The following is a 24,000-nucleotide window of genomic DNA, read 5'->3' on the forward strand; positions in this document are numbered from 1 at the left end:
CTAAAGATGTCCTGGACGAATGGACCAATGTGGAAAAGGTAAGGAACAGGGCCAGTCCAACTACAGCTTCTCAGATAGAAGTGATTTAGACCCCAGGGCAAATGTCTGGCAACAATTTGGGCCAGGGATGCTCCTGTGTATCCTCTAATGCACAAGACAGTCCCACATAGCAAAAAATTGTATGGCTCAACATGTTAATTAGTTCCATAGTTGAGAAAGCCTTGTTTATAAAAATGTATGATTATAGGTTAACTTCTTTTTTTTTAAATTTTATTTATTTATTTGACAGACAGAAATCACAAGTAGGCAGAAAGGCAGGCAGAGAGAGAGGGAGGAAGCAGGCTCCCTGCTGAGCAGAGAACCCGATGCGGGGCTCGATCCCAGGACCCTGAGATCATGACCTGAGCCAAAGGCAGAGGCTTTAACCCACTGAGCCACCCAGGTACCCCTATAGGTTAACTTCTTAAATATACCAAAACGTAGTAGTTTGAAGGTCATAAATGGCCAGAAATCATAGGAAATGAGGTACAGATATAGCAATGAGAGAACATAAAAGGATGCAAGAATTCTAACTTTTTGGGAAGAGGTCCCAGATTTTTGAGGGGTTTCTTCTGTGCCTTCTTTTAAAGCCATTAATCTTTCTATAGAATTAAATGAAGTATCTAAGTTTGAGTCACCAGTGGAAGGTATACAATCTATACTTTGCTCAGGCTGAGATGCTGGCAGTAAAGCTACATCCTCCCAATCAGCCAACATAGGTAAACAATCAAGAGCAGAACTCATTTCCGTATCAGAAACATGATTAACAGATGAAATGGTAGTTGATACAAGTACCAATTCTGAACCAATTGCTGAAGACTTAGATTTGGTACTAAATGCAAGGTGTTCGTTTCTTATGTGCTTCTGCATAGGTGTATTCAAGCTGGCAGACGGCAACTGCTCCACAGAAGTAGAGGACTTTGTATTAAAAAGAGAGAAATAGCTTTTGGCATTATGAAGACCTGCTTTTACATTGCTTTTTAGTTGGAGGTGGTCTTGCTGTACCTTTATAGGAGAATTTACACCAACTGACCTCATTTGAACTTTTTCATGAGAATTTACCGTATTTTTAAGCTCCCTATCATATATGCTCAGACCCTGAATGCTACTGTTGCAGGCTGACCTTTCTTCAACTTGATTCGTATTCAAATTTCTGGTGAAAACGCTGGAAGTCTTCTTAGTGGGAACCTATGATTCCACAGACAAACCCAACAGCTTTAGAAACTATGCATTCATAATCTCTTTAGTACACATTATATGATTTGACAAAAAAGAAAAATGTCATCATTCAATGATTTATCAAAGATTCCACACATGATATCTATATTTCAATGAACCTACGATTACTTCTGGAGTTTGAGATGACAGGATAAAGAGGCAAGACACCACCAACCTTGTTCAAGGACCTTGTAATTTTCATTAAGCAACCATCCCTGATCATTTTCCAAGCAAGCAGGGCAGTATTCCGAGAATCATCCAACCCTGAGGAAATAGAAAACAAACACTGAATTTAATAGTAACAGTGTAAAGAAATATAGCAAAAATAAGAAATCATAATTAACATTGGAACATACTATTAGTTTTATGATCATCTACTAATTTTAATTGTGATAAATTGGACTAGCAAATGCTGTGGCAAGCTTACCAACAAAAGACAAGATCTCCCACATTTACAGAGGAGATAAAAATTTGTTGCAGTTCAAAAAAATGCAAGCAACATTCTGTAGGGACCATGCTTTATGAATAATCTAACGGTCTTATTCAGTTTTTTCACTAATTCACTAATTTGGGTGTTTAATCTCCATCTGATGTAGCTAATTCTCATTCTTTTTAGCAACCAGAAAGCCACTAGATGTCAGTCTTTATCTTATATTACGTTATGGTAGTATAATTTGAAAGTCAGACATCTTTGAATTGTATAGACTAGGAACTTCTTTAGCCTGAAAGGATACTCCTTATTAATGACATCACCAAAAATACAAGATTCATATGGAAGACTATAGAAATAAGAAAACTTACATAATAAAATTGAATGACATCACCAAAAATATGAGATTCATATGAAAGACTGTAGAAATAAGAAAACTTACATAATAAAATTACTTTCAATTTATACTAACCAGAATGTTCTCGTCCTAAGAATTCTATTCCCACTTCCTGCAGGGCACCGCTCAGTCCTTTTGGTTTTCTTCTATAGAAAATCTAACCGAATAAAAGAAACATATCCAAAAAAAGTTACTATTAGAAAAACAATGTATTAAACAAAAAAAAGCAAAAAAAAAAAACTATGTATTAACCACTTACTTTTCATAATTTTTCATTCTATTAGATTCGGAATATGCTTATTTTATTGTCATTTTTACGTTCTTTAAGAAATGTATTTATGGGGGTGCCTGGGTGTCTCAGTGTGTTAAAGCCTCTGCCTTTGGCTCAGTTCATGATCCCAGGGTCCTGGGATCGAGCCCCGAGCCCTGCATCGGGCTCTCTGCTCAGTGGGGAGCCTGCTTCCCCCTCTCTCTTTGCCTGCCTCTACGCCTACTTGTGATCTCTGTCTGTCAAATAAATAAATACAACCTTTAAAAAATGTATTTATGTGAAAGTTTAAAGTTAAAAAAATATTTATTTATAGTAATTCTACCCTTGCATGGGATGAAGTTTAATCATTTTTCCATAGAAGGAAAGAGACCATGACCCCATTTTTGACCCTTACCTTTTAAGTTACTCTGAGATCAATCCAAGAATTTAAGAACATGGATTTTATCAGCTGTTTTCTTTTACACTCACACTCCAGGCAAACCCCCAGGTCCCAGTCTGCATTAACTATATTAAAATAGAACAAATTCAATAATGCTAGCAGTTTTTATATTTATAAATATAAATTTAATACTATAAATATATAATATATAATATAAATAATATAATATATTTATACATAAATATATTATATATAAATAATATAATGTATAATACATTATGTTATCTATAAAATATATAATATGATATAAAATATATATTTATATATAAATATATAACATAATATACAAATAATATAATATGAAATATATAATATAAAGATATAAATATAAATAATTTATAAATAAAATATTGAAATATTATGTAAGATTTAGAAAGAAATAGCACATAAAATATAATATTTATATCAATGACACATTTAGGGCGCCTGGGTGGCTCAATGTGTTAAAGCCTCTGCCTTCCGCTCAGGTCATGATCCCAGGGTCCTGGTATCGAGCCCTGCATTGGGCTCTCTGCTCAGGAGGGAGCCTGCTTCCCTTCCTCTCTCTGCCTGCCTCTCTGCCTACCTGTGATCTCTGTCAAGTAAATAAGTAAAATCTTTTTTTAATTTTTAATTTTTATTTTTTATTTTTTAATAAATAAAATCTTAAAAAATAAATGGTGCTGGGAAAATTGGACAGCCACATGCAGAAAAATGAAATTGGACCATTTCCTTACACCACACACAAAAATAGACTCAAAATGGATGAAGGACCTCAATGTACGAAAGGAATCCATCAAAATCCTTGAGGAGAACACGGGCAGCAACCTCTTCGACCTCTGCCGCAGCAACATCTTCCTAGGAACAACGCAAAAGGCAAGGGAAGCAAGGGAAAAAATGAACTACTGGGATTTCATCAAGATCAAAAGCTTTTGCACAGCAAAGGAAACAGTTAACAAAATCAAAAGACAACTGACAGAATGGGAGAAGATATTTGCAAACGACATATCAGATAAAGGACTAGTGTCCAGAATCTATAAAGAACTTAGCAAACTCAACACCCAAAGAACAAATAATCCAATCAAGAAATGGGCAGAAGACATGAACAGACATTTCTGCAAAGAAGACATCCAGATGGCGAACAGACACATGAAAAAGTGCTCCATATCACTCGGCATCAGGGAAATACAAATCAAAACCACAATGAGATATCACCTCACACCAGTCAGAATGGCTAAAATCAACAAGTCAGGAAATGACAGATGCTGGCGAGGATGCGGAGAAAGGGGAACCCTCCTACACTGTTGGTGGGAATGCAAGCTGGTGCAGCCACTCTGGAAAACAGCATGGAGGTTCCTCAAAATGTTGAAAATAGAACTGCCCTATGACCCAGCAATTGCACTATTGGGTATTTACCCTAAAGATACAAATGTAAAAATAAATTAAAATTTTAAAATGACACATTTATATATATATAAATTTATATACGTTTTATGAGTATATAGTATACAATCATAACATACTATATACAAAAGTATAATATGTACTATATAAAGAATATAAACTATACTGTATATACTATAACAATATACTATATAAAACGAAACAGGATTTAATTGCTGTTAATATCTAACAATTATTCACTTTACGTAATTTACTATTAAGAAATAAGGTTGGTAACTAAGTCTCAAAATGATTCCTTAAACACCCAATTAAACACACTGAGTATCTCAGAAAGAAGAGTAAGGTATCAAGTTACAAGCCTGGAGAAGGTTATCTGCTTTCAACATTCTAGAAAATACTAATGTAATTGAGAAACCAGACATCTTATAGAAACCTAAAACCAAAAATATCACTAACAATGGCACAGCCTTGCTATCAATGACTATTAATTGCAATGCTGTATCATAGGCATACAAAAGATCTACTTAAATGGCCCATTTTTTCCCCAATATGAAAGTATAAGCAAAGGATGTGAGGGGAATAAAGACTCTTTTTAATTCAAGGTTGTAGAAATTAGCATAAGAGTTTTCACTAAATCATCTTTGCCTCAAGCAGAAGAATAGAGAAGTACAATCTAGAAAAATTCTTAGTGTTAAGTCTTAAAAAATTTTAAAGTATCACAGGATGGTAAAATTTGAAAAATATGAATAAATTTATTTTCCTTGGTTAATATTTGTTAGGCACTGAGATTTCTTTTCAAGTCCTAAGAGGTTAACAAGTACAATTCTTACTACAGATAAAGAATTCACAGTGGTTATCCCACTCATTTATGCTTGATAGATACAACCTGTTTTTTACCTGACCAAGTAACAAATGGACATAATTTTACTTCGGAATTAGGCGGATCTGAAATCCCAGTAGCAAAAATAATTTTCTTCTGTTGCTGAATCTTCTGAACCCATTTACAGAACTGAGATAAACAAATTCTCAGAGGGACTCCTTCATCTACTTGAGCCCGAGTAAAGTTACAAAATCTGAATTTAACAATTGAATTCCATAATTATTGAATACATCATTAGCACAAAATTAAGCACTAAAGAGGCATGTAAAAAAGAAGAGGTTCTGGGCACCTGGATGGCTCAGTTGGTTAAGCATCTGCATTTGGCACTGGTCATAATCCAGGGTCCTGGGATCAAGTCCCACATTGGGCTCCTTGCTCCCCTGGTTCTCCCTTTGCCCCTCACCCCAACTCGTTCTCTCTCTCTCTCTCTCTGTCTCTCAAAAATAAATAAAATCTTTAAAAAAAAAAAAGCTTCTGACTGCCAGAATTTAGAAAAAGATGCTAAAACACATGGAAGAGAGATAATATAATGATTAGAACTCTGCAAGATAAGAAAAATTAGGCTGCTCTACCTAAAATCACACAGAAACATAGTAATTAAATCCTGACTGATTTCCATGAAATTAATTTAATTTCCATGAAATAAGTTTGATATTCATTTTTACAACACTATTCTCATTTTTAAAGACTCCAACAGAGTTCTGGAGGGAACATTATTTCTATCAGTACATAAATCTAATTTCAAATGGTATATACTTTTTTAAATTTTCTTTTAAAAACTGATTTCTGAATTTTATTTATCTTTTTTTAAGGATTTATTTATTTTTTGAGAGGGAAAGAGAGCATGTGCAGGGTGAGGAGAGGGAGGGAAACTCTTAAAGCAGACTCCCCACTGAAGTTGGAGCCCGATGCGGGGTTCGACCCCAGGACCTTTAGATCATGACTTGAGCTGAAATCAAGAGCCAGCCACTCAGGCAGCGGAGCCACCCACGTGCCCCTGATTTCTGAATTTTAATATTTGCATCATACTTTCTTGTTTTGGGGGGGGGGAGGCAGGATGAGAAGAGAGGTAGGGAAAAGAAAAGGGCATACCTATTTTATGCCTGTCAGTTCCATGCAAAATTCAGAAAGAATCGGATGTTCTTGAGGCTGAACATAAGCATGGAACTCAGATTCAATCTCCCCAGTGATGTATTCAGCAATACTGCTGGAAATTCAACTACACGAAAAATTCAATTGACACTTGAATATATAATTGTTAAAATAATGCTGTCATCACTCTAAATTAAACATATTTAACCATCATATAGCATTATTAGACAGTCACTAGTTCAGTAAAAGCATATTAAAATGACCAAAGCAGTGTGATATAATAGTTATAATAAAATTGTACCAAAGACTAAATCAGAATATTAAAGTTGTATCTATTTAAAACTCTTGAAATATTTCTACAATTAAATATTAAGACCATATGGAAGTTAAAATGTATTTCTTTTAGCAAAGGTATTTTTTCTGTCCCTATACAATTGAGATTTTGTATGAAATTCTAAAATAATTTTATATACTTTTAGATGTTAGATTTTTGTTCTTTTTTTGTCAAGTCAGGTTTTATAGTAAACTACCAATTCATAGGGTATCTTATTTCCTTTAAACTAATTGTTGACTACTTTATATCTATTACAGTGACTCCTCTTGGGCTAGCTTTGGCCACTGGCAGTCCAGACTTACTTATTTCTTGGCTCTGGTGGCGTTTCCCATCATTCCAACATGTTGACTCAAAATCGATGACAATTAAGTAGTCAAACAACTGCTCTGCAAAACAAAGGGTATCCTTATAGTTTATCAGCATTAAAAGTGCAAGGATACAAAATGTAAAGAAATGAAGCACAATACTTACTGGATTTGCTTCTTCCTAGATTTCCATTTGCTGGTGCAACTGACTTTTTTCTAATTAATCCAAGCTGCCTAAAATGTAGAACAACCAATTATGTTCAACAAAAGCATTCATAGTCCTGTTTGAATATGTTAACAAACTAATGTTATAACCCTCATTATTAATGTATTAATGTGAGAGACTGTAAATTGAACAACTTTGAGAGCAGACAACCTTGTTTTTTTTTAAATTATTTTTTATAAACATATAATGTATTATTTGCCCTGAGGGTACAGAAGACCTTGGTTCTTATATTGACTGCCAAAATCTCTTTTGATTTTGACAGTCAATAAATTTTTAATAGTCATTTTACCTGCATGAGCCTCAAAGTTCATATTTGCAAACTTAAGAGTAATTCCTTCTGCTTTCCTTATTTGACAGTAAATACTGAGGAACGTGAGTGATTGCAGAGGTAAAGATGCATTGAAAAGCTTATTTCCGCCTTTTCATTTTTCAAGCCCTTGCTATGTGCACAGACCAGTTCTGAGGAGATAGTGAAGATCCAGTCTTCCAGGAGCTCCACATTACAGCTGGGTAAAGAAAGTAGACCCCCATGGTAAACTACTATAAGGTAATACATGACAAAGGATCCGCAAAGGCAATACTTGAATTCACAGAAAGGGATGAGCTTCCTTAGGTGTTAAGTAAGACAACTACTTCGAGGAACAGGTCAAGCTTAACTAGCGGACACTTCCTGTTGCCGTTTTTGTTTGTTTTAAGACCTGTGATGGGAAATGCAAGGAGTTGGGAATAACAGCGAACATTTATCTAATTTCTTACTACATAGCAAGCACTGAGCTCTAGTGATCTCACTTAATCGTCAAGAACTGTAGGATTGTTGCTCTCTCTATTCTTTGGATGAGAAAACGGATTCAGTAATTCGCCAAAGAACACAGATTTGGTATGTGAAAGCAGAATCGACCAACTCTGAAGCCCACGCTATTTACCACTACATTACAACAGTTCTTTCGAAATCAGAAATGTGTACAGCGTGACCAGGAATCAGGGAGAAGGCTACAATAAATCACAACACGACTTTAACGGGTCACTAGCAAGTGGTAGGGTGAACAGCTTGACGGTGTGGGGGGCTGCCTGAGACCTCGGAACGGCCTACCAGGCGCGTCACGTCCAGTTCGTTTCCAGAGGCCTAGAAAGGGCTGACAGTGGCTCAAGGCCACCCAGTCCGAACCCTGGTTCTTCCACCCTCGCGCAGAGGGCGGCCTGAGAACCTCGAGACCGAGATCCAAGCAGAGACCTTTCAGTCCGGGGCAGACAGTGCAGGTCGGAGACGCCTGGGCTGCAGAGAATGAAAGCTGACCCCGCGGATGCGCACTTCCCAGGCCGGCTGCGGGCGCCAGCGCTCGACCAGGAGCCACCCTCAGCCCAGAAACCCCTCGCGTACCGCGCAAGCTTCTTGGTCGCCATTCCCGGCACTCCTGACTCCTCCGTGCCCAACTGCCGGAAGTCGTTAAACCACCACTTCCGGTCCGTTCCTCAAACGCGTGGCTGCGGCGGCGGCTTTGCTGCGACTGAGGCGGTTGGCGGCGGCTGCGGCTTCGGCTGTGTGCCCGGCTTCTCTTCGGTGTTTTCGGGGCTCGGGGGCGCGGGGAGTGATTTTTTGCAGGGAAGTCGTCTTGGCAGCAACTTTTTCCCTCTTTTTCAACGGGCGGAGGCGCGTTTGCGCCGTTGGGGAACCGTTTCGAATCCGGCCTCAGCGCGGACGGTAAAACCGTTGGTGTCGGTGCGGTTTTCTCCGCCGCGGCGCAGGGAGGATAGTGAGCGCTCTCGCTTCTCCGGGAGGGCTGGGAGAGCTCCGTGCACTGAATTTAGGCGAGGATCTGAGGAAGGCTGTAGGCTGTCGAAGCCCCGCCTGCTCACCCGTCCGGAGGCGGCGTTTCCTCAGCTCTCGCGGGTCTCGCTGGTCTTTCTCCACAGCCGCATGGATCCCGAGAGGGAGAGGAGCGGGGGGCACCCCAAGAAGGGCAGGAAGAGGAGGAGGGCCCCGAACATGCTGCTCGGGGCGGCTGAGGCGATGAGAGCCCGTCGGGATCTGGAGGAGAGGCAGCCCGAGGCCAAGGTGAGTAACGAGGAGCCCCAGTGGGCGGCCCGGGGAGGTGCGGAGGGGCCAGGCCGCCCCCCAGCCGCCTTCCCGGCCCTGCCTGCCCTGGAGGCGGACGGTTAGCCTCATCCACCCACTGTCCTTTCGCAATCCTGCTTTCCAGTCCGTAAAATGGGAACGATGATGTTAATGCCACCTACCTCAGGGCTGATACGGCTCTTTAAAACTGGGGTGGTGCTTGGGACCCAAAAAGAATGTTCACTCAACAAATGCTTAATTGAGTCTTTTGTATGTATGCCAGTTCAGGGGAAAGCCCAGTGCACGAACCCCAAAGTCCCTGCCCTCGTGCAGTTTACATGCCACGCCAGTAAGGGAATAATAAGGCTGATGAGCGTCCCTGCGCTGTACTGAGAATTGAATATACGTGGGCCATCCCTTCAGTTATCAGGTTTCTGTTGTCTCTCCTGTGCTGGGCACTGCCCTAGGCAGTTGAGGAACGTCAGTGAATAAAGAGGTTACTACTTCGTTCCAGTGTAGAGAGACCGAAGACAGACAATACATAGACATTATACACAGGTTTCCCCCACTATAGGAAAGTAGCAAAGAAGCATTTATTGATTTATGCTGGGGGTGGAGGGAGGTGATGGGGATTGGAAGCGTTTCCAGACTCCCCAAAATAACCTTTGTTAGGTTTTCTCATATCTCAAGACAGATTTTGCTACTTGATGCACAAAATCAAGATAAAGCGCAGATTTTCACTGACACAATTCAAAGCTATGGGGGTCTTCATGCTTAGTGTAGTTCTTGGGGAAGGAGCTTAGCTGTGCCACTTTGCTTGGGGTGTGCTGCTTTTACAATTGGTTTGTTGTGAAACAAATGCTGAAGGTAAAAGCGAAGAAAGGCAAAACCAAAAATGCTCCTTCTCCCGCAAGAAAGCAAACCACAAACCCAGCCAGACTAGCTGACTTCACTGTGGAGTGAGACATCATCCTCCTCGAGTTATTTAAATACATACGTACACACACACACGCATGAGGTGAGCATCCTAGCGTCACGTGTCTCTAAGCATCTACAGCTTTGGGAGGAAGCATGAAATTGAGGATCTCTAAGGGAGAAGCCCAGAGGCTCCTGGGTGAATGGTGTTCACTCTGAAAGGGATGATCGTAGATCACATGCAAGACCACAAGGCCAGGACAGGGTGCGGTCCACACTGCAATACATTTCAGAAAGGGACACAACTAAAAATGCCCACAGCACTTACCGTAGCCATCTCTGGGTCCTTTTGAGGGCCGGTGCGGCTGTTCATCCTGGGTCTAGGTGCTGGATCAGACAGAGGTTTATTGTGGTTTGCATGCCCTCCATGCCTTCTTCTCCCATCTTTCACTCTTTGCCACACTCGGGTCCCTTATCAGAGGGTTTCCCACGTGACTCAAGTGACTCCTTTGCTAAGAGAGACACCAGTCACCTGACTTGTGCAGGAGTCACTCCAGGACCCTGCTTCCAGGGTTTCCATAAATAATCCATCACGAGTGGACAGGTTGGGGTACAACTGGCTAAAATCAACACTAAAATTGGGGTGCTCAACACACATCAGGCAAGTCACTTTTTCTTCATAGTTGAAACATCTAAGTGAGAATAGCGTTGGGTGGGTGACATCCACAAACCCCCACCATGAACGGCCCACGTTCTCTTCTCAGGCCACAAAGGATGGTTCATTTTTCCAGACTATAGATGAGACCTAGCATGTGTGACTGGCCAATGAGTAAACATTTCAGGGAAGAAATGGACTTTGACAGTTGTATAGTCACAAAACATATTGTTTTGAGCAATAAAGCTATGGCATTGCACCGATAACAGGAGAGGAGTAAAATATATTTCACTGATGAATATGGTCCTATAGCTTACAAATAAAACAAAAATATAGGAACCTCCATGACGAGCAAATAAATGCCCTTTTTCACAAATAAGTTTTTTTTTCCCCCAAGGCTTGACCACTGAGTCAAGGTGGGAAGGGAGCTTGGCTCCCACCTTCTCAGGCGCAGCTCTTCAGCAGGTGGTGGCAAGGGGGAAGGTGTGGAGGGGCGTGAGCTCCACCTGTCACAGGGGCAAGTGTCCTGTTCTCTGGGGGCATATGAGGAAACACCCTCCTGTCACCCCTTCAGACAACCTGCAGTCCTTAGTGCTTGTCATTCTCTCCAGGACACACAGCGAAAACACACAGGAAGGGGAAGGACACCGTGTGGTTTCAGAGCAGAAATCAGGCTGCTGCATTTCAAATTGTGCTCCCTACCTTGCCACAGAGGATTCAGCAACTCAGGCCTTCCTGGCATTGGTCTGCGCCGCGTGGGTCCCACAGGCAGCATCTCCCCTTCCATCATGCGCAGGCTTAAACACAGAAAAAGAATGGACATCTCTAAGAAATACAACACCACGTCCTCTCCTAGGCACTAAATCGGATAGCCGTCACCCCTCCAAACACCGTAATAACGCACGTCAAACTCTCACACCTGTGTTTCAGGTAGGCGTTCTCCCTCCTCTGCTGCACTATCCTCCTCTCCCAATCCCGAACCTTCATCTGGGGGAGAAAAACACAGCCATCATCGGATGTGCCAGACTGTGCCCCAAGAGAAGACGAGGAAAAGGAAAACACTTACCCAGTTAGCCACAGCATTCCTCTCCTGTACTGTGATCTGAAAAAAGCCAACACACCAAAAGCCCATGTTCAGGGCTCTAAGGGCCACTACCGTCACCTGCAGGGGGCGCCAAGGGGTCAGTGTGTTGGGCACAACTCAGGTTACCTGGCCTTGGAAGGTGAACTCCGCCTCTGAAAGCTGATGTTGCATGTCTTCCACTTGTTGTCTGAGGGACAAGTGTTTTCATCAGACAAAACCCAACATGGGGTGTGATTTTTCCATCATCTACCCAAGTGACCAACCTCCTCTATCAGTCCCCTCATACATCAGATCCCGACACAAGAACCACTTTCACCTCATTATAACTGGACAGTAGGATCAAAGCTATTGTTACAGCCTTTCTTAATCGTTTTCCTAGGCCTGCAGGTTCAGAATTGAATAATTTCCTTACCCATTTTCAATCCTTCCCTCAGTTATCACATGACAAGTGTCTTTGGTCATGAAGCTCTATTCTCCTTGAACTTCTATCCTCGCCATGGTTCTCAGGGTTGCAAAAACCATCACCATCAGATGGCACTACAACGTTTATAGGTAAGATTCATCCTAGGACAAACTGCTCTCCTCAAGATTAGGACAAGTGACACCAAGGACACTGGTGCGGAGTCAGTTTCCACAGAGTCACGCCAGCGCTGGGGATCAGGACATGTTTAGTAATGTAATTGTTTTGTTCCTTATATTTCTGTGGCTGTTAATTCTCTCTGGATATATCCTCTGAATTTTTGTGTATATATCCTGGGTACTAGTAATGTACAAGATGAAAAATCCAAAGGGAACAGGGATTTCAGGAGCCAGAAGTAGGTAGTGTCTGGACTTACCTATAGTTCTCCATTTCTTCTTTGGTCTCCTTCAGATTATCTTCGGCAGCTGACAGCCCATTCCTGGTTGCATTCAGTTCGTTAATGGTCTCTTCTAAATTCCTAAGATGGGAAAGTTATGTACATTGTCCAGGAGACAAGGTCCTGAATTTCTGCCATTTACCCTCCCAATCATAATTGATGGCCTAGGTTGGAATGTCCCCGCTAAAAGCATAGACTGACAACACAACAGGGAGATGAATGGAGGCCCCATTTAGGGTTCAACGACAATCAAACTCTGGCTGCTGCCAAGTTCCCTCCAATCGGGACTGTCTTTATACTTCCCTACTTCAATTCATTCACCATGTCACCAAATAACATTGCACTCTGTGCCCTCTCAGAGTTGGTCTTCAGGTTGAGACGGTGAAGGCCCATTTCAGTCTAAAGTGAAAAGCCAAGCCTGACCAGCCACACCCATTAGGATGAAGCAGTGGCCCATCATTAGTCTCACACCTCCATGGGGAGCCCTGATCCTCAGACCAAGGTTGGGCAACACAGCCCAAAAGGAACCTTCTAGAATAGGGCTTCACTAGCATGGAAACTCACTCCCACACATCTCTAGGCTTGAGAAGTACAATCCCTGCCCCCTCTTGAAAGATCCTGGTGTAGGAAAAGGCCAACCGTACTGCCAAAAATAGGTCCTCAAATAATCCATGTGAACTGTCAAATACTCAGGGTCTTTTGTCCAGGGACCAGACTTCAGATGGAAAACTGTCAACTCCATTGAGTCAACCTCGAATACAAGACCAAGTTCATGGATGGTGAAGGCAGCAAACGGTGATGTTAGCAAAGTTGGTTTGCTGGGCTGCCTCAGACTCTTGTTCATGGTGTTGATTCAAAGGTTTCAACAGGACACATGTCAAGAATCACGTGCAGAAAGACTTTAGAAACTGAGACAAACCCTCTAGAAAGAGAAGGACATGAGCATCTGCTTCTGGCCTCTCAACTACCCTTCAGAAAATGTTAACTTTCAGCAAATGTCTTCTGGACCCACAGTCAATGTCTGGCTCAGGCATATGGTGTTGAAGAGAGAAAGTTGGTGAGGACACTAGACCCGCCCCAAGAACTTACCAATGAACAGAACTCAGGTGCCTGTGAGAGAGAGCGGCCCCTACCCCTGGAGAGGGAAGAAATAACACAAAGCTGAGTCTCCAAGGAAGGCAGGGAACAGTTTTGCTTTTCAACAGGAATGAGGGCCTCCACCGTCCTGATCTCCTCCTGAGAAACAAAAGGAAACACTGGACAAGACAGCAAACTTGTGAAATTTCTAGAGCACATGAGGAAACATGAGAAACAGATGGAGAACTAGGAAGCCTAGGAGAAAGCCAGCCTGGCAGTGGGAGCCAATCTCTCCAAGACACATCAGTGAATTCTGGAACAGGCGAGGGAATACAAAGTAAATGAACAAGCAACCTTTTGGGGACAGTTTGGAATGCAACAAGCAAAGATGAGACTTAGTATGACTGCAGGATTTGGATGGGATCCGGGAGAGTTCCACCTAGAAAATCATGTGGAGGGGCACAAGAGTGGCCTGATCATTAAGTATCTGCTTAAAAGTATTTGATTCAGGTCATGATCCCAGAGCCCTGGGATCGAGCCCCACATTGGACTCCCTGTTCGGTGGGAAGCCTGCTTCTGCGTCTCCCACTCCCCCTGCTTGTGTTCTCTCTCTCACTGTGTCTCTCTCTGTCAAATAGGTAAATGTACAGTCCTTTCTAAAAAAAAGTAAATCACGTGGACAGGAAATACCCTGACCTTCTTAGCGACTGGGCTGTACCGAATGATCCCAGTTGTGCACCAGATGAAGGGACCCAGGATTGCTGGAGCCCCAGCCCACTTTCCACAAAGAAACTTTCCTGGTTTCTGCAGGAAGAGAATTCCATTGTTCTGTCCACATTCTGAACCCAAGTCTCATGCTGAACAAGAATTGGACCTAATGCAGGAGTGGTAAGATCACGTGATATGAGTGAACCTGAAAGGACAGTGTAGACTGACCCAGAGGGGATCCAGGTATCCAAGTGATTAATGATGCTACCTACCCCCTTCTACCTCAGTGAATCACACAACAACGTGTGGCAAGTCCTTAGAACAGAAAGGAAAATGCAGGTTACACATATCAAAATAGAAGGGCAGGCACAATTCTACAAAATGCATTTGGTAAAAGTACTCTAAGATCCAATTCCGGAAGTTCCAAATACAGTTATCTAGACTTGCCGCCACATAAATTTATACAAACGTATTTAGGACAACACAGCAAGAGCTTAGTCTTCTGCAGTCCGTTATTGTTGTTCAGTGAACTCCACTACCATATTCACTTTCTTCCTTAGCAGGTTCAATTCGGCTTCTTTAGCTGTTTTCTGATAACTCAGGGCATTATACCGGTCTTCCAGGAACTTTTTGCTTTTTGTAAAGGATAAGATTCCTTTTGTGTGTTTGTGCCATGACCTGAGAACTTGGTTTTGATGGGGAAGGAGAAGGGCAAGATCATGAAGGCAGGAAGGGATTCTTTCCCTGCCTGAGGCAAACTCATTGCCACCCTATGGAGATTTCCTCCCCCCAAAAAACATACCTTTCAGTTCTTGGTTTTTGCATGTCAAGGCTCTCAGCTCGTCGTCATCCAATTCATCTTGGACCTTTAAGACAGATTTAAGAAAAGACCTATGAGGGCACCTAGCAGGACAGCATCATAGAGGCAATAAAGAAATCCCTTGAGGCATAAATAGAATAAGGGGAAATGAAATAAGGAGATAAGGAAACTGGTTCATTTCAGAAAACGCACAAATGGCTTTCTCAGTGGAACAGATATAAAAAAAACTCTTCTACTATATAATTGGACCTGCTGTCACCCTTCAGCGCTCACGTATTTTGTGCGATTTTCTACATAACATGGAGGGCAGCGCTGAATGATGTGAAGATTACCCAACTGTGAAATAAACCATACTTCCTAGACCTTGAAGTGGCAAACCTCATCATGGTGGTCCTAAGTGAAATCACAGCTCACTGTTCAGTAGAAGCTGCAGTGCCCAGACGCCCACTCTCTACTGTGTAAACAGCTCACGGGTACACTGCACTCACCTCCCACACTGAGTCAAAAGCCTCCTGAGCAGCATTCCAGGACAACGAACATCGACCTCTTACCACATCCACAGTCTGGATATCTCTGGCTCTCACAACTTCTGAGAGAGCCTGTTTAAGACGAAGGGTGTCCTTCAAATTTTTATTGATGACATCCATGTTTTTTGTGTTCTCCTTCAAGAAAATATATGGAAATATATATATGTATTGAATGAGTCACAAGGATTCATTCCATGGGGCTTGGGTGGCACCTGTGTGGCCCAGTCTGTGGAGTGTCTGACTCCTGCTTTCATTGGCCTCAAGTCCTCATCTCAGGGTCATGGGATTGATCCCTGCATCAGGCTACACACTCAGCATGGTGTCTGCTTGGGATTCTCTCTCTCTCTCTCTCCTTCATGCCCCCTCCCCTCACTCTTTCCTTCTCTCAAATCAATCAATCTTAGAAATAATGAGAGTAATTCATTATTTTTATTTCCATTGTTAGAACACAATTTGGGCAAAGAAAGGATTCTTACTTTGCATTTATTTATTTCGGCAAGGAAAACCTTATGTTCTCTCTTCCTTTGAGCTTCTTTCTTTGCTTCCCTGATCTGTAAAGCACAGGAAAAAGGAATCAGAATCCCAAAATAGCATCATGTTAGAGAATCCTATCGAACAATGTGTAACTCCTTTCTCAAAGAGAGAGGCAGTGCTCTACATTTGTGAAGCTTCTTTTACTCAAAAACCACCTTGGATCCCATGAAATAGATCAATAGAATGAACTAGATGAGGAGGAAGGAACCAAAATGAAATCACAAAAAATATTTGAAAGGGCACACATACCTTCTCCTCCCACCTGGCTATGTTTCAATATCCCTTTATTCCTTTTGCAGCTCATCAATATTCTTTTTTATTTGGTTTAAAGTAACTGAAAGGAGAAAAAAGAATTTTAAGATAATTAGCAAAACCAGCGACACTGAATAATCCCAGGGGGATTGAATAATCCTACAAGGGACACATTCTCTGACACGTGGGTGTCAGTAACTTGTTAGCATTCCCACTGTGCCTGAAGAAAGCAAGAACTCACAGTGATGAACAATGGCATTCGACGGTTTCCAAAGCGCCTGACGGCCACCCAGGCCTTCAACAGCCAGCACCACAGAATCACCACAATCCATGAGCCCCAGACACTATCCATTATCCCCGCTGGCACACATTCGATTCAATTCATTTTCCCTTGGCAGGAAAGGCTCCCGCCACTTCAGACTCAAAACCATGGTTTGATCCTCTCCCATGACATGTGCTCTGCGTGGCAATATATGCCTTCTTCTATGAGTGTAGCCTGTTTGCTAGACTAAGAGAGCTTTCTCCTCTTGACATTTCACCAAGAGCCAGCTCATGGCAAAGTACTCCCTCCAGACTTCAGGCTGTGATCATCACTTGCCTCCTAAACATCTCTTTGCAAAATTACACCTTGTATTCTCCCTAGTCCCACAAGGTCTTCCTCCTCCTGGTCTCTTAGGGCAACTCCCTCCACATTGTCACTCAGACTCCACATGAGGAAGAGAACCATTTTCAAGACTTAAGAAGTCAGTGAGACATCAGAAGTCACCATAGTTATTCCTTGTCAGATTATACCCACATCATACACCCATACCGAGAATTTTTGGCAAAGAAAACTGAAGCCGAATATCTTACCTTCATATTGTCGAGGCTTTACCTAAGAGAGGAATAAACAAGGGTAAGCTGGATGTCAAAACATATGAGTAAAAATCTATAGTACACATAAATACCGAAATTGTAATCTAAAGATATTACAAAAACATTTGCTTAACAGAATTAATTCACAGGATTAAAAAAGAAGACAATGGGACGCCTGGGTGGCTCAGTTGGTTAAGCGGCTGCCTTCGGCTCAGGTCATGATCCCAGTGTCCTGGGATCGAGTCCCACATCGGGCTCCTTGCTCGGCAGGGAGCCTGCTTCTCCCTCTGCCTCTAGCCTGCCACTCTGTCTGCCTGTGCTTATGCTCTGTATCTCTCTCTCTAACAAATAAATAAAAATCTTAAAAAAAAAAAAGACAAAATTAGAATTTCCTGATTAAGTCATCATAGTTCACAATCCATTTCTGATAAAGAGCACAAGTGTGTATGACATCTTTTTGACCCCTAAATCTATTCAAATTCTATTCAATTAATGTTCAACCTATTCAGTGTTGACAAGGGATCATGCAGACATTTACAAGATATTATTTCACCATTTTCCTAGGTTTTTTTTTATGTTAGTAACATTCAGTTTGTCATTAGTTGTTTTTTCATTGTATATATTTATTGAGATAGAATTTAATCATTGTCCCCAGCTTTACTGAGATACAAGTATAAGGTGTAAAGTGCATTGATTTGATACATTTATAGATCAAAAGATTACCACCATGGCTGATCCTTCAGCCTGCCCCATGGTTGCTTTTTGTGTGTATGTAATAAGAGTATTGCTGTTCTGTGTCTTCAGATGAATTTAGTGCAGGTTCCTACCATCCTAATTACAACACAAAACATTCCCATAACTATCAGTTTGTTGAGTGCCTCTTTCCACTGAATTCTATCCTAAGGGTGCTTGAGTGTCTTTCATGGGGCATGTTTCTGGGATGCATCCATGTTGCGTGGATCTCAAATCTCTCAGAGGGGAATCATGAATCATTATGTGTGACCTTTTGTGTCTGGCTTCACTCATTAAGTTTTTTGGAGATGAAGAACCAAGAGAACTAGCAGTGAAACTTGTGGGAAGAATTTGAGATTCCATAATGGGAAAAAGGAAGTAGATGTTAGGGTCTTGGTAGCACCCCAAAGGGACTATTTTGTGGCCAACAGAATGGTCTGGGAGAACCTTCAGATTGGAGCATACGCTGTGTTGGAAGGAAGGTATAAGGTGATCTGTATAAAACAGGGAAGCTTGGTCGGCACCATGGGGGAAACCTGGAGGGGCATCCATGAGTCCCTTGGAATTGCTGGTCTTGACTTCTACTCCAGCTAATTGCTGTTTGGCCTTCCTGAGTGAAATAAGTCAAGCAGAGAGTCAATTATCATATGGTTTCACTTATTTGTGGAGCATAACAAATAGCATGGAGGACAAGGGGAGATGGAGAGGAGAAGGGAGTTGAGGGAAATTGGAAGGGGAGGTGAACCATGAGAGGCTATGGACTCTGAAAAACAATCTGAGGGTTTTGAAGGGGCAGGGAGTTGGAGGCTGGGGGACCCAGGTGGTGGGTATTAGAGAGGGCATGGATTACATGGAGCACTGGATACGGTCCAAAAACAATGAATACTGTTATGCTGAAAAGAAATTTAAAAAATAAGAAGAGGCCATATTTGGGGCCACACAACATATCTGAACCACCAAAGGAATCGAAACCACAGGAAGTATGTTCTCAGACCACAGATGATTCAAACTAGAGATAGAGAACAGAAGGATACCTGGAGAACACCCAAAAAATGCATATTCAACAGTACATTTCTAAAGAAGACAAGGGTGGGAGGGTAGGTGGATGGAGGGACGGGGGAAAGAGGTGAAGGGGAATAAGTGTCCACTTCTTGTGGCGAGCACTGAGAAATGTACAGAATTGCTGAGTCATATTGTACACCTGAAACTCACATTACACTGTTTGCCAATTGTGCTTGAACTTAAAAAACAAACAAACATGGATCAAGAAGGCACTTCAATAGAAATTTAAAATTACATCAATCTAGGTGAGCATCAAAATTGACATATTAGAGGGAAATCTGTAGTACTGAATGGACGTAAAAATTTCAAGTGACTATAAAATTTTCTGCTTATTTATGAATTAAAGTATAGAAGGTACATTAGTATACTTACAGCGAGGATGGTTCTCCAGAGGTAAATGAGAAAGGCACAGGTTCCCAAGGAGGCAGTTAAAATGAGAAGCTTCCACAGAACTTCAATCACATCAGGGCCAACACAGAAATGGTCAGGCAAGGAAAGGACAAGCTGAAATACCATTTGAGACAATGAGGAATCTCAAAGACATTTACTGTGTATCTGTCACAGAGAATCAACTTTACAAACCCTCAACCGGCCTCCAGGAGGCAAGCATACCTCTCAACTACCACTTCCTGGAGGAGAAGGAGCACAGAGGGATGGCCAAGGAGCTGGGGCAAACTTTGTGGAGTGATGAGTGTGTTTATCATCTTACCATGGTGATGGTCTCCTTGTTGCTTACCTCTGTCCAATATCAACAAACAGTATTGTTTGAAAAGATGTTGTGATCACATATATATTATAACACACTGAAGTTGTAGGCAAAACCTAATAGATCTTAAGAGATTTTACTTTACCTACAAGCAGATTGCAAATTTTTTTCTATAGCTAACAGAACTTGAGAATTTATAAGCCAACATAAAATACACAAGTCAATGTAAACTTAGAGTAGGTAAGAAGTCAGTGACTTCTTTTGTACATCCATGAAGGAGCTGGATAAACTTATTTGGAACATTTCCAAAACTAAAGCCAAAATTTTGGAAGAATGAGAGAAAGCATGAATATAATGTACTAGAGATACAAATGAACATGTTATATGGACAGATGTTTATAGATTAGGACATAAGTGAGAGAGATGGGAGGCTGCTCATTAATATGATATGTAATTACTTTCCCATAAAAATAAATTCGAGTTATGGCTTAGTTTCTGAAAACATTAATGTTTTTTTTTCAATGCTCACTTTGCTTCTGAATCATAGTCCAAGATGTCAGATTTTTGAAGTACATAAGGATTTGCATAACAGGTGATCATGTACGCCCTAAGGATATCCATGAAGTTTTGTATCTCTAAAAAGCTGTTCCTATTTCTTAGTATTGTAATTAAATCAGGCAATAACATCTATAAAATTTAACTTTTTAATGAGAGAAAATATTAAAGAATGTATTTATTTATTTGAAAGAGAGAGGGGGAAGGGCAGAGGGAGACTGAGCAGCAGATTGCCAGCAGAGCAGGGAGCCCAACCAGGGCTCAATCCCAGGACCCTAGGATCATGGCCCAAGCCTAAGGCACACACTTAACTGCCTGAACCACCCAGGTGCCCAGGAATTCTAAAAGAATACAGAATTCCTAGATATGAACACCAAGGTAAGGAACACATCATTTAACAAAAACTACATTTAGAAGTATTTCAGGAAAAGACACAATGCAATTCATACTAATTCACATCAGGGTTGAATTTTGTGCAAACACACCTCTCTAGAAAGGAGCTCCTGAAATCTATAACATTTTCCTCTTCATCCCTCACAGCTGAAGTCAGGAAAATGTGTGCTAGCGGGAAAAGTACACTGTCTTCGAATAGCCACTGTCTGAAAGAGAGCAGTAGCTGTCAGCACAGTGGTTGATCATGGGTATCAAATGTACAAAAGATAGAGGCCACCTTGTCATAAATATCAAACACGCCCAGTCGTGGGCACTCAGGACATCTGGCAGCTGTCTGGATGCTGAAGCGAGTAGCTGACTCTGCACTAGATGACAGCCAGTGGGGCCAAAAACACTCGGTTCTCCGATAGTGGCCATGAGCAGGTGGAGGTGGGAAACGCAAGACCAGTTCGTTTAGGCAAGAGTTCAGAGATGGGGTAGAATGAGAAAGGTGAACTGATCCATGAGATGCAGCCTAGGTAGAGAGGTATAATTCCAATCCAGACGACCAAGAAATTCCCTCTTCTGAAGACTCAAATGAAACAGAATGAAGTCTATTTTGACTAGAGGTCATCATGTGGGATGAGTCTGACTCAATACAAGGGTCCTTCCTGACTACTCACACTTCCAGAACCCTCTTTCATAATCTGGTACAAGCAGATCTAAAGAAGTCTACTTATTTCCAGGGGTGTTCCCTAACTGTTGTCTGACTCTCTCTCTCCTGGGAGTACAGGTTTTACTTTTTCATGGGCACCCAAGTAGTTCAATCAGTTAAGTGACCAAGTCTTGGTTTGGATCAAATCATGATCTCATGGTCCTGAGATAGAGCCCCTCTTTGGGCTCTGGGCTCACTGCACAGCTGGTTTGGGATTCTCTCTTTCCCACCCTCTCTGCTCTTCTCCCTATACCTGTGACCCTTTTCTCCATTGCTCAAATAAATAATATGCAAAAAAAAAAATTAGGAGGAAGACGCCACTGAAGTGTCCTGTTTACTCACATTTGGGTTTGAGGAACTGGGACATGGGAGCAGGAGGAACCAGGAGAGAAGCCTTTGCAGCATCATGTCCTCATCCTTTTAAGGCGCACTGTGGCCCCAGGGAGGAGGTGGAGATGGTTGGGGGGGCAGGAGAGGGAAGGGTGGGGGGGTTAGGGGAGGTTGGGGAGGGGACAGGGTGGTAATTAGGGATGGGAATAGGGAGGAAATAGAGGGTAGGATGGGGAAGTGTTGGTCAGGAGAAGAAGGAGTCAGGGACAGTGTCAGAGTGAGAATAAGTACTTGAAGGGAAGGAGCATGGTTCAGAAAGGTTAGGAGGTCAGCAGGTTAGTAAAGTACAAGGTCAGCAGGACACATTAGCAGGTAAAGTGAACTCTCAGGAGCAGTTGGTGTGGAGAATCCATCTTCCACCAAGCCTTCCCAGGTTTGAACGTTTCCTTAGCAACCTAGAACCTTTCTAATTTCTCCACCAACCAGCTGCCTTTGCCCCTAGTAGCTCAACATGGATGCAACAGGTGACCTCATTGGTACAAAGCCCCTTCCCACCTGATACCCCACCACGTGCCATCGCAACGACAGGTCCTCTCTGGAACTTTGGCTCTCCTTGTTTGCTCCCTCCAACCCAGGTCCCTGTTCCCTCTTCTGGGTGCGCTCTCCCTTTCCAAACTACCGTCTGAGCGCCTCTGGCTGAACAACAGAGAAAGCAAAGGAGGACCAAACTGCAACAACAATCACATACACAACCAGAGTAGGAGGTTCCAGCCCTCTCCCAGCAACTCAACGCAGACAGAACATCCACAAGATATCGATCTTGATGGCAAACCATCTGAATCCCACAGCTGTCTCCATACATCTGTCCACATCCATATCCACTGTGGAGGACACACAGATTTGGGGCACATAGGAGACCGTTACAAAAATGCTCCTGATTTCCTTTGGCCATAAGGGAAATTTCAATTTTTTTTCAGACGCATGAAATCACAGACAACAGAGCATTTTGTGGTAACATAACGTGCTAGAAATCACTGATTAAAAGCTAACTAGAAATTTACGTATGTTTAGAAACTGAGAAGTACCTCTATCAATGAAACAGAAGTAAAGAAAAAGAAAAGAAAAAGAGCAACATTGGAACTGAATGATACGAGCATGACACAGTTGTAATCAAATATGTCTTCTGGGCTGGAATATTCTCCAGTATTAGTGTGAGAAGACTGTATGGTCTCAAAATCATCCCTAATTGGCTGAGACATTTGAACAAAGTAGATCTGTCACTTCTCTTTTGTGACCCTCCTACCCACTAGCTTTGGCTTTATATGATGAAGCTCAGAGGGAAACAATCCAATCGGACTCTCATGTCATCTCCTGGGACCTCCAGGAATGAGAGCATTTTAAGAGAAGACTTTCACCAGCTTCTCCCCTGGGGGATGCAGGACAACACCCAGAGAGTTGGGAGCTCCAGATGTGCTGGGTGGGGACAGCCAAGCATGTTGGCAGCGCCAGGGACCCAGGAGACTAGACAAACCCCATGTTATCCTCTCTCCTGGGCCCTGTCCTGAGCTGAACTTCTTGAACAGTGTCTCCCTAGGACTCACACAGTGTTTCCTCAACTCCTTAAGGCCTAAGGCAGCTGAAAATCAGTGCTCTACACACCACCACTTTATTGTTATGTAAATTTCTTTAAAACAGGAACCATTCTAGCACTGCTAAAATAGAACAATAGCTTTTTTCTCTTATTAACATATATATTTTTTGTTTCAGGGATAGAGGTCTGTGATTCATCAGCCTTACACAATTCAAGCACTCACCATAGCACATACCCCCCACCCAATGTCCATCCCCCAGACAATCCATACCTCCCACCCTGCCTCCACTCCAACCACCCTCACTTAGGAGAACATCTTTAACATAAAGATGAAGAAACCATAAAATAACAAGCCAACAAGTATAACAAAACAATAGTGTTAAATTCTGTTTAGATGCTGCTGTCCACCTCAAGAGCCCCAGAGTTGGGCTGTCCTTGTTGTAGAAGGAGAGAGCAGCTATGGAAGGGGTGCATCAGACTAGCCCAAAAGTGAACGGAAGAGAGGCCCAGCCTATAAGGCAGACCAGGGGATTCCATGAACGATGGCCTGAGTCACCTTGACTAGGACTGGAACTGGGAGCAGGGA

General features: G+C 42.2%; 2 protein-coding genes and 1 long non-coding RNA gene across 4 annotated transcripts; all 3 read right to left on the reverse strand.

Moving 5' to 3' along the window:
• Positions 1-60: 60 nt before the first annotated feature.
• On the reverse strand, positions 61-9,109 carry LOC101687971 (ERI1 exoribonuclease 2). The gene is given in 11 exon segments (XM_045071933.1): positions 61-144; positions 439-1,227; positions 1,433-1,521; positions 2,160-2,241; positions 2,750-2,850; positions 5,075-5,235; positions 6,154-6,247; positions 6,250-6,276; positions 6,786-6,869; positions 6,955-7,022; positions 8,393-9,109. Coding segments are annotated over 11 exon segments (1,602 nt in total). The 5' UTR covers positions 8,416-9,109.
• A 1,076-nt stretch (positions 9,110-10,185) lies between these two features.
• On the reverse strand, positions 10,186-15,839 carry LOC123389708 (transport and Golgi organization protein 1 homolog). Of its 2 annotated transcripts, XM_045072061.1 has the most exons (9): positions 15,672-15,839; positions 15,166-15,229; positions 13,668-13,713; positions 12,558-12,659; positions 11,848-11,908; positions 11,704-11,739; positions 11,557-11,624; positions 11,340-11,434; positions 10,186-10,369 (listed from the first exon to the last, which is right to left on the reverse strand). In XM_045072061.1, exons 1-9 carry the CDS (start codon positions 15,828-15,830, stop codon positions 10,272-10,274), a joined length of 729 nt encoding a protein of 242 aa, XP_044927996.1. In that variant the 5' UTR covers positions 15,831-15,839; the 3' UTR covers positions 10,186-10,271. The 2 variants fall into 2 exon arrangements, with proteins under 2 accessions (XP_044927996.1, XP_044927995.1); XM_045072060.1 differs by lacking the exon at positions 10,186-10,369 and having other exon boundaries at positions 11,218-11,434.
• A 237-nt stretch (positions 15,840-16,076) lies between these two features.
• LOC123389722 lies at positions 16,077-20,571 on the reverse strand. The gene is made up of 4 exons (XR_006604369.1): positions 19,518-20,571; positions 17,349-17,370; positions 16,494-16,578; positions 16,077-16,261 (listed from the first exon to the last, which is right to left on the reverse strand). It is a non-coding gene; the product is annotated as an uncharacterized LOC123389722 (long non-coding RNA).
• Between the last annotated feature and the right edge of the window lie 3,429 nt (positions 20,572-24,000).

This window comes from Mustela putorius, unplaced genomic scaffold (genome assembly GCF_011764305.1).
Source record: "Mustela putorius furo isolate JIRA1106 unplaced genomic scaffold, ASM1176430v1.1 tig00004007_pilon_pilon_pilon, whole genome shotgun sequence".
NCBI lineage: Eukaryota > Metazoa > Chordata > Mammalia > Carnivora > Mustelidae > Mustela > Mustela putorius.

Excerpts from the sequence above, each read along its gene's own strand:
- LOC123389708 (XM_045072060.1), bottom strand. The coding sequence starts at position 15,830 with ATGGATGTCATCAATAAAAATTTGAAGGACACCCTTCGTCTTAAACAG. Across the intron at positions 13,714-15,165 it reads CAAAAACCAAGAACTGAAAG|GGGTAGGGGCCGCTCTCTCT; the intron begins GTATGTTTTTTG and ends TTCCCTCTCCAG. Across the intron at positions 11,740-11,847 it reads AGTTCACCTTCCAAGGCCAG|ATCACAGTACAGGAGAGGAA; the intron begins GTAACCTGAGTT and ends GGCTTTTTTCAG.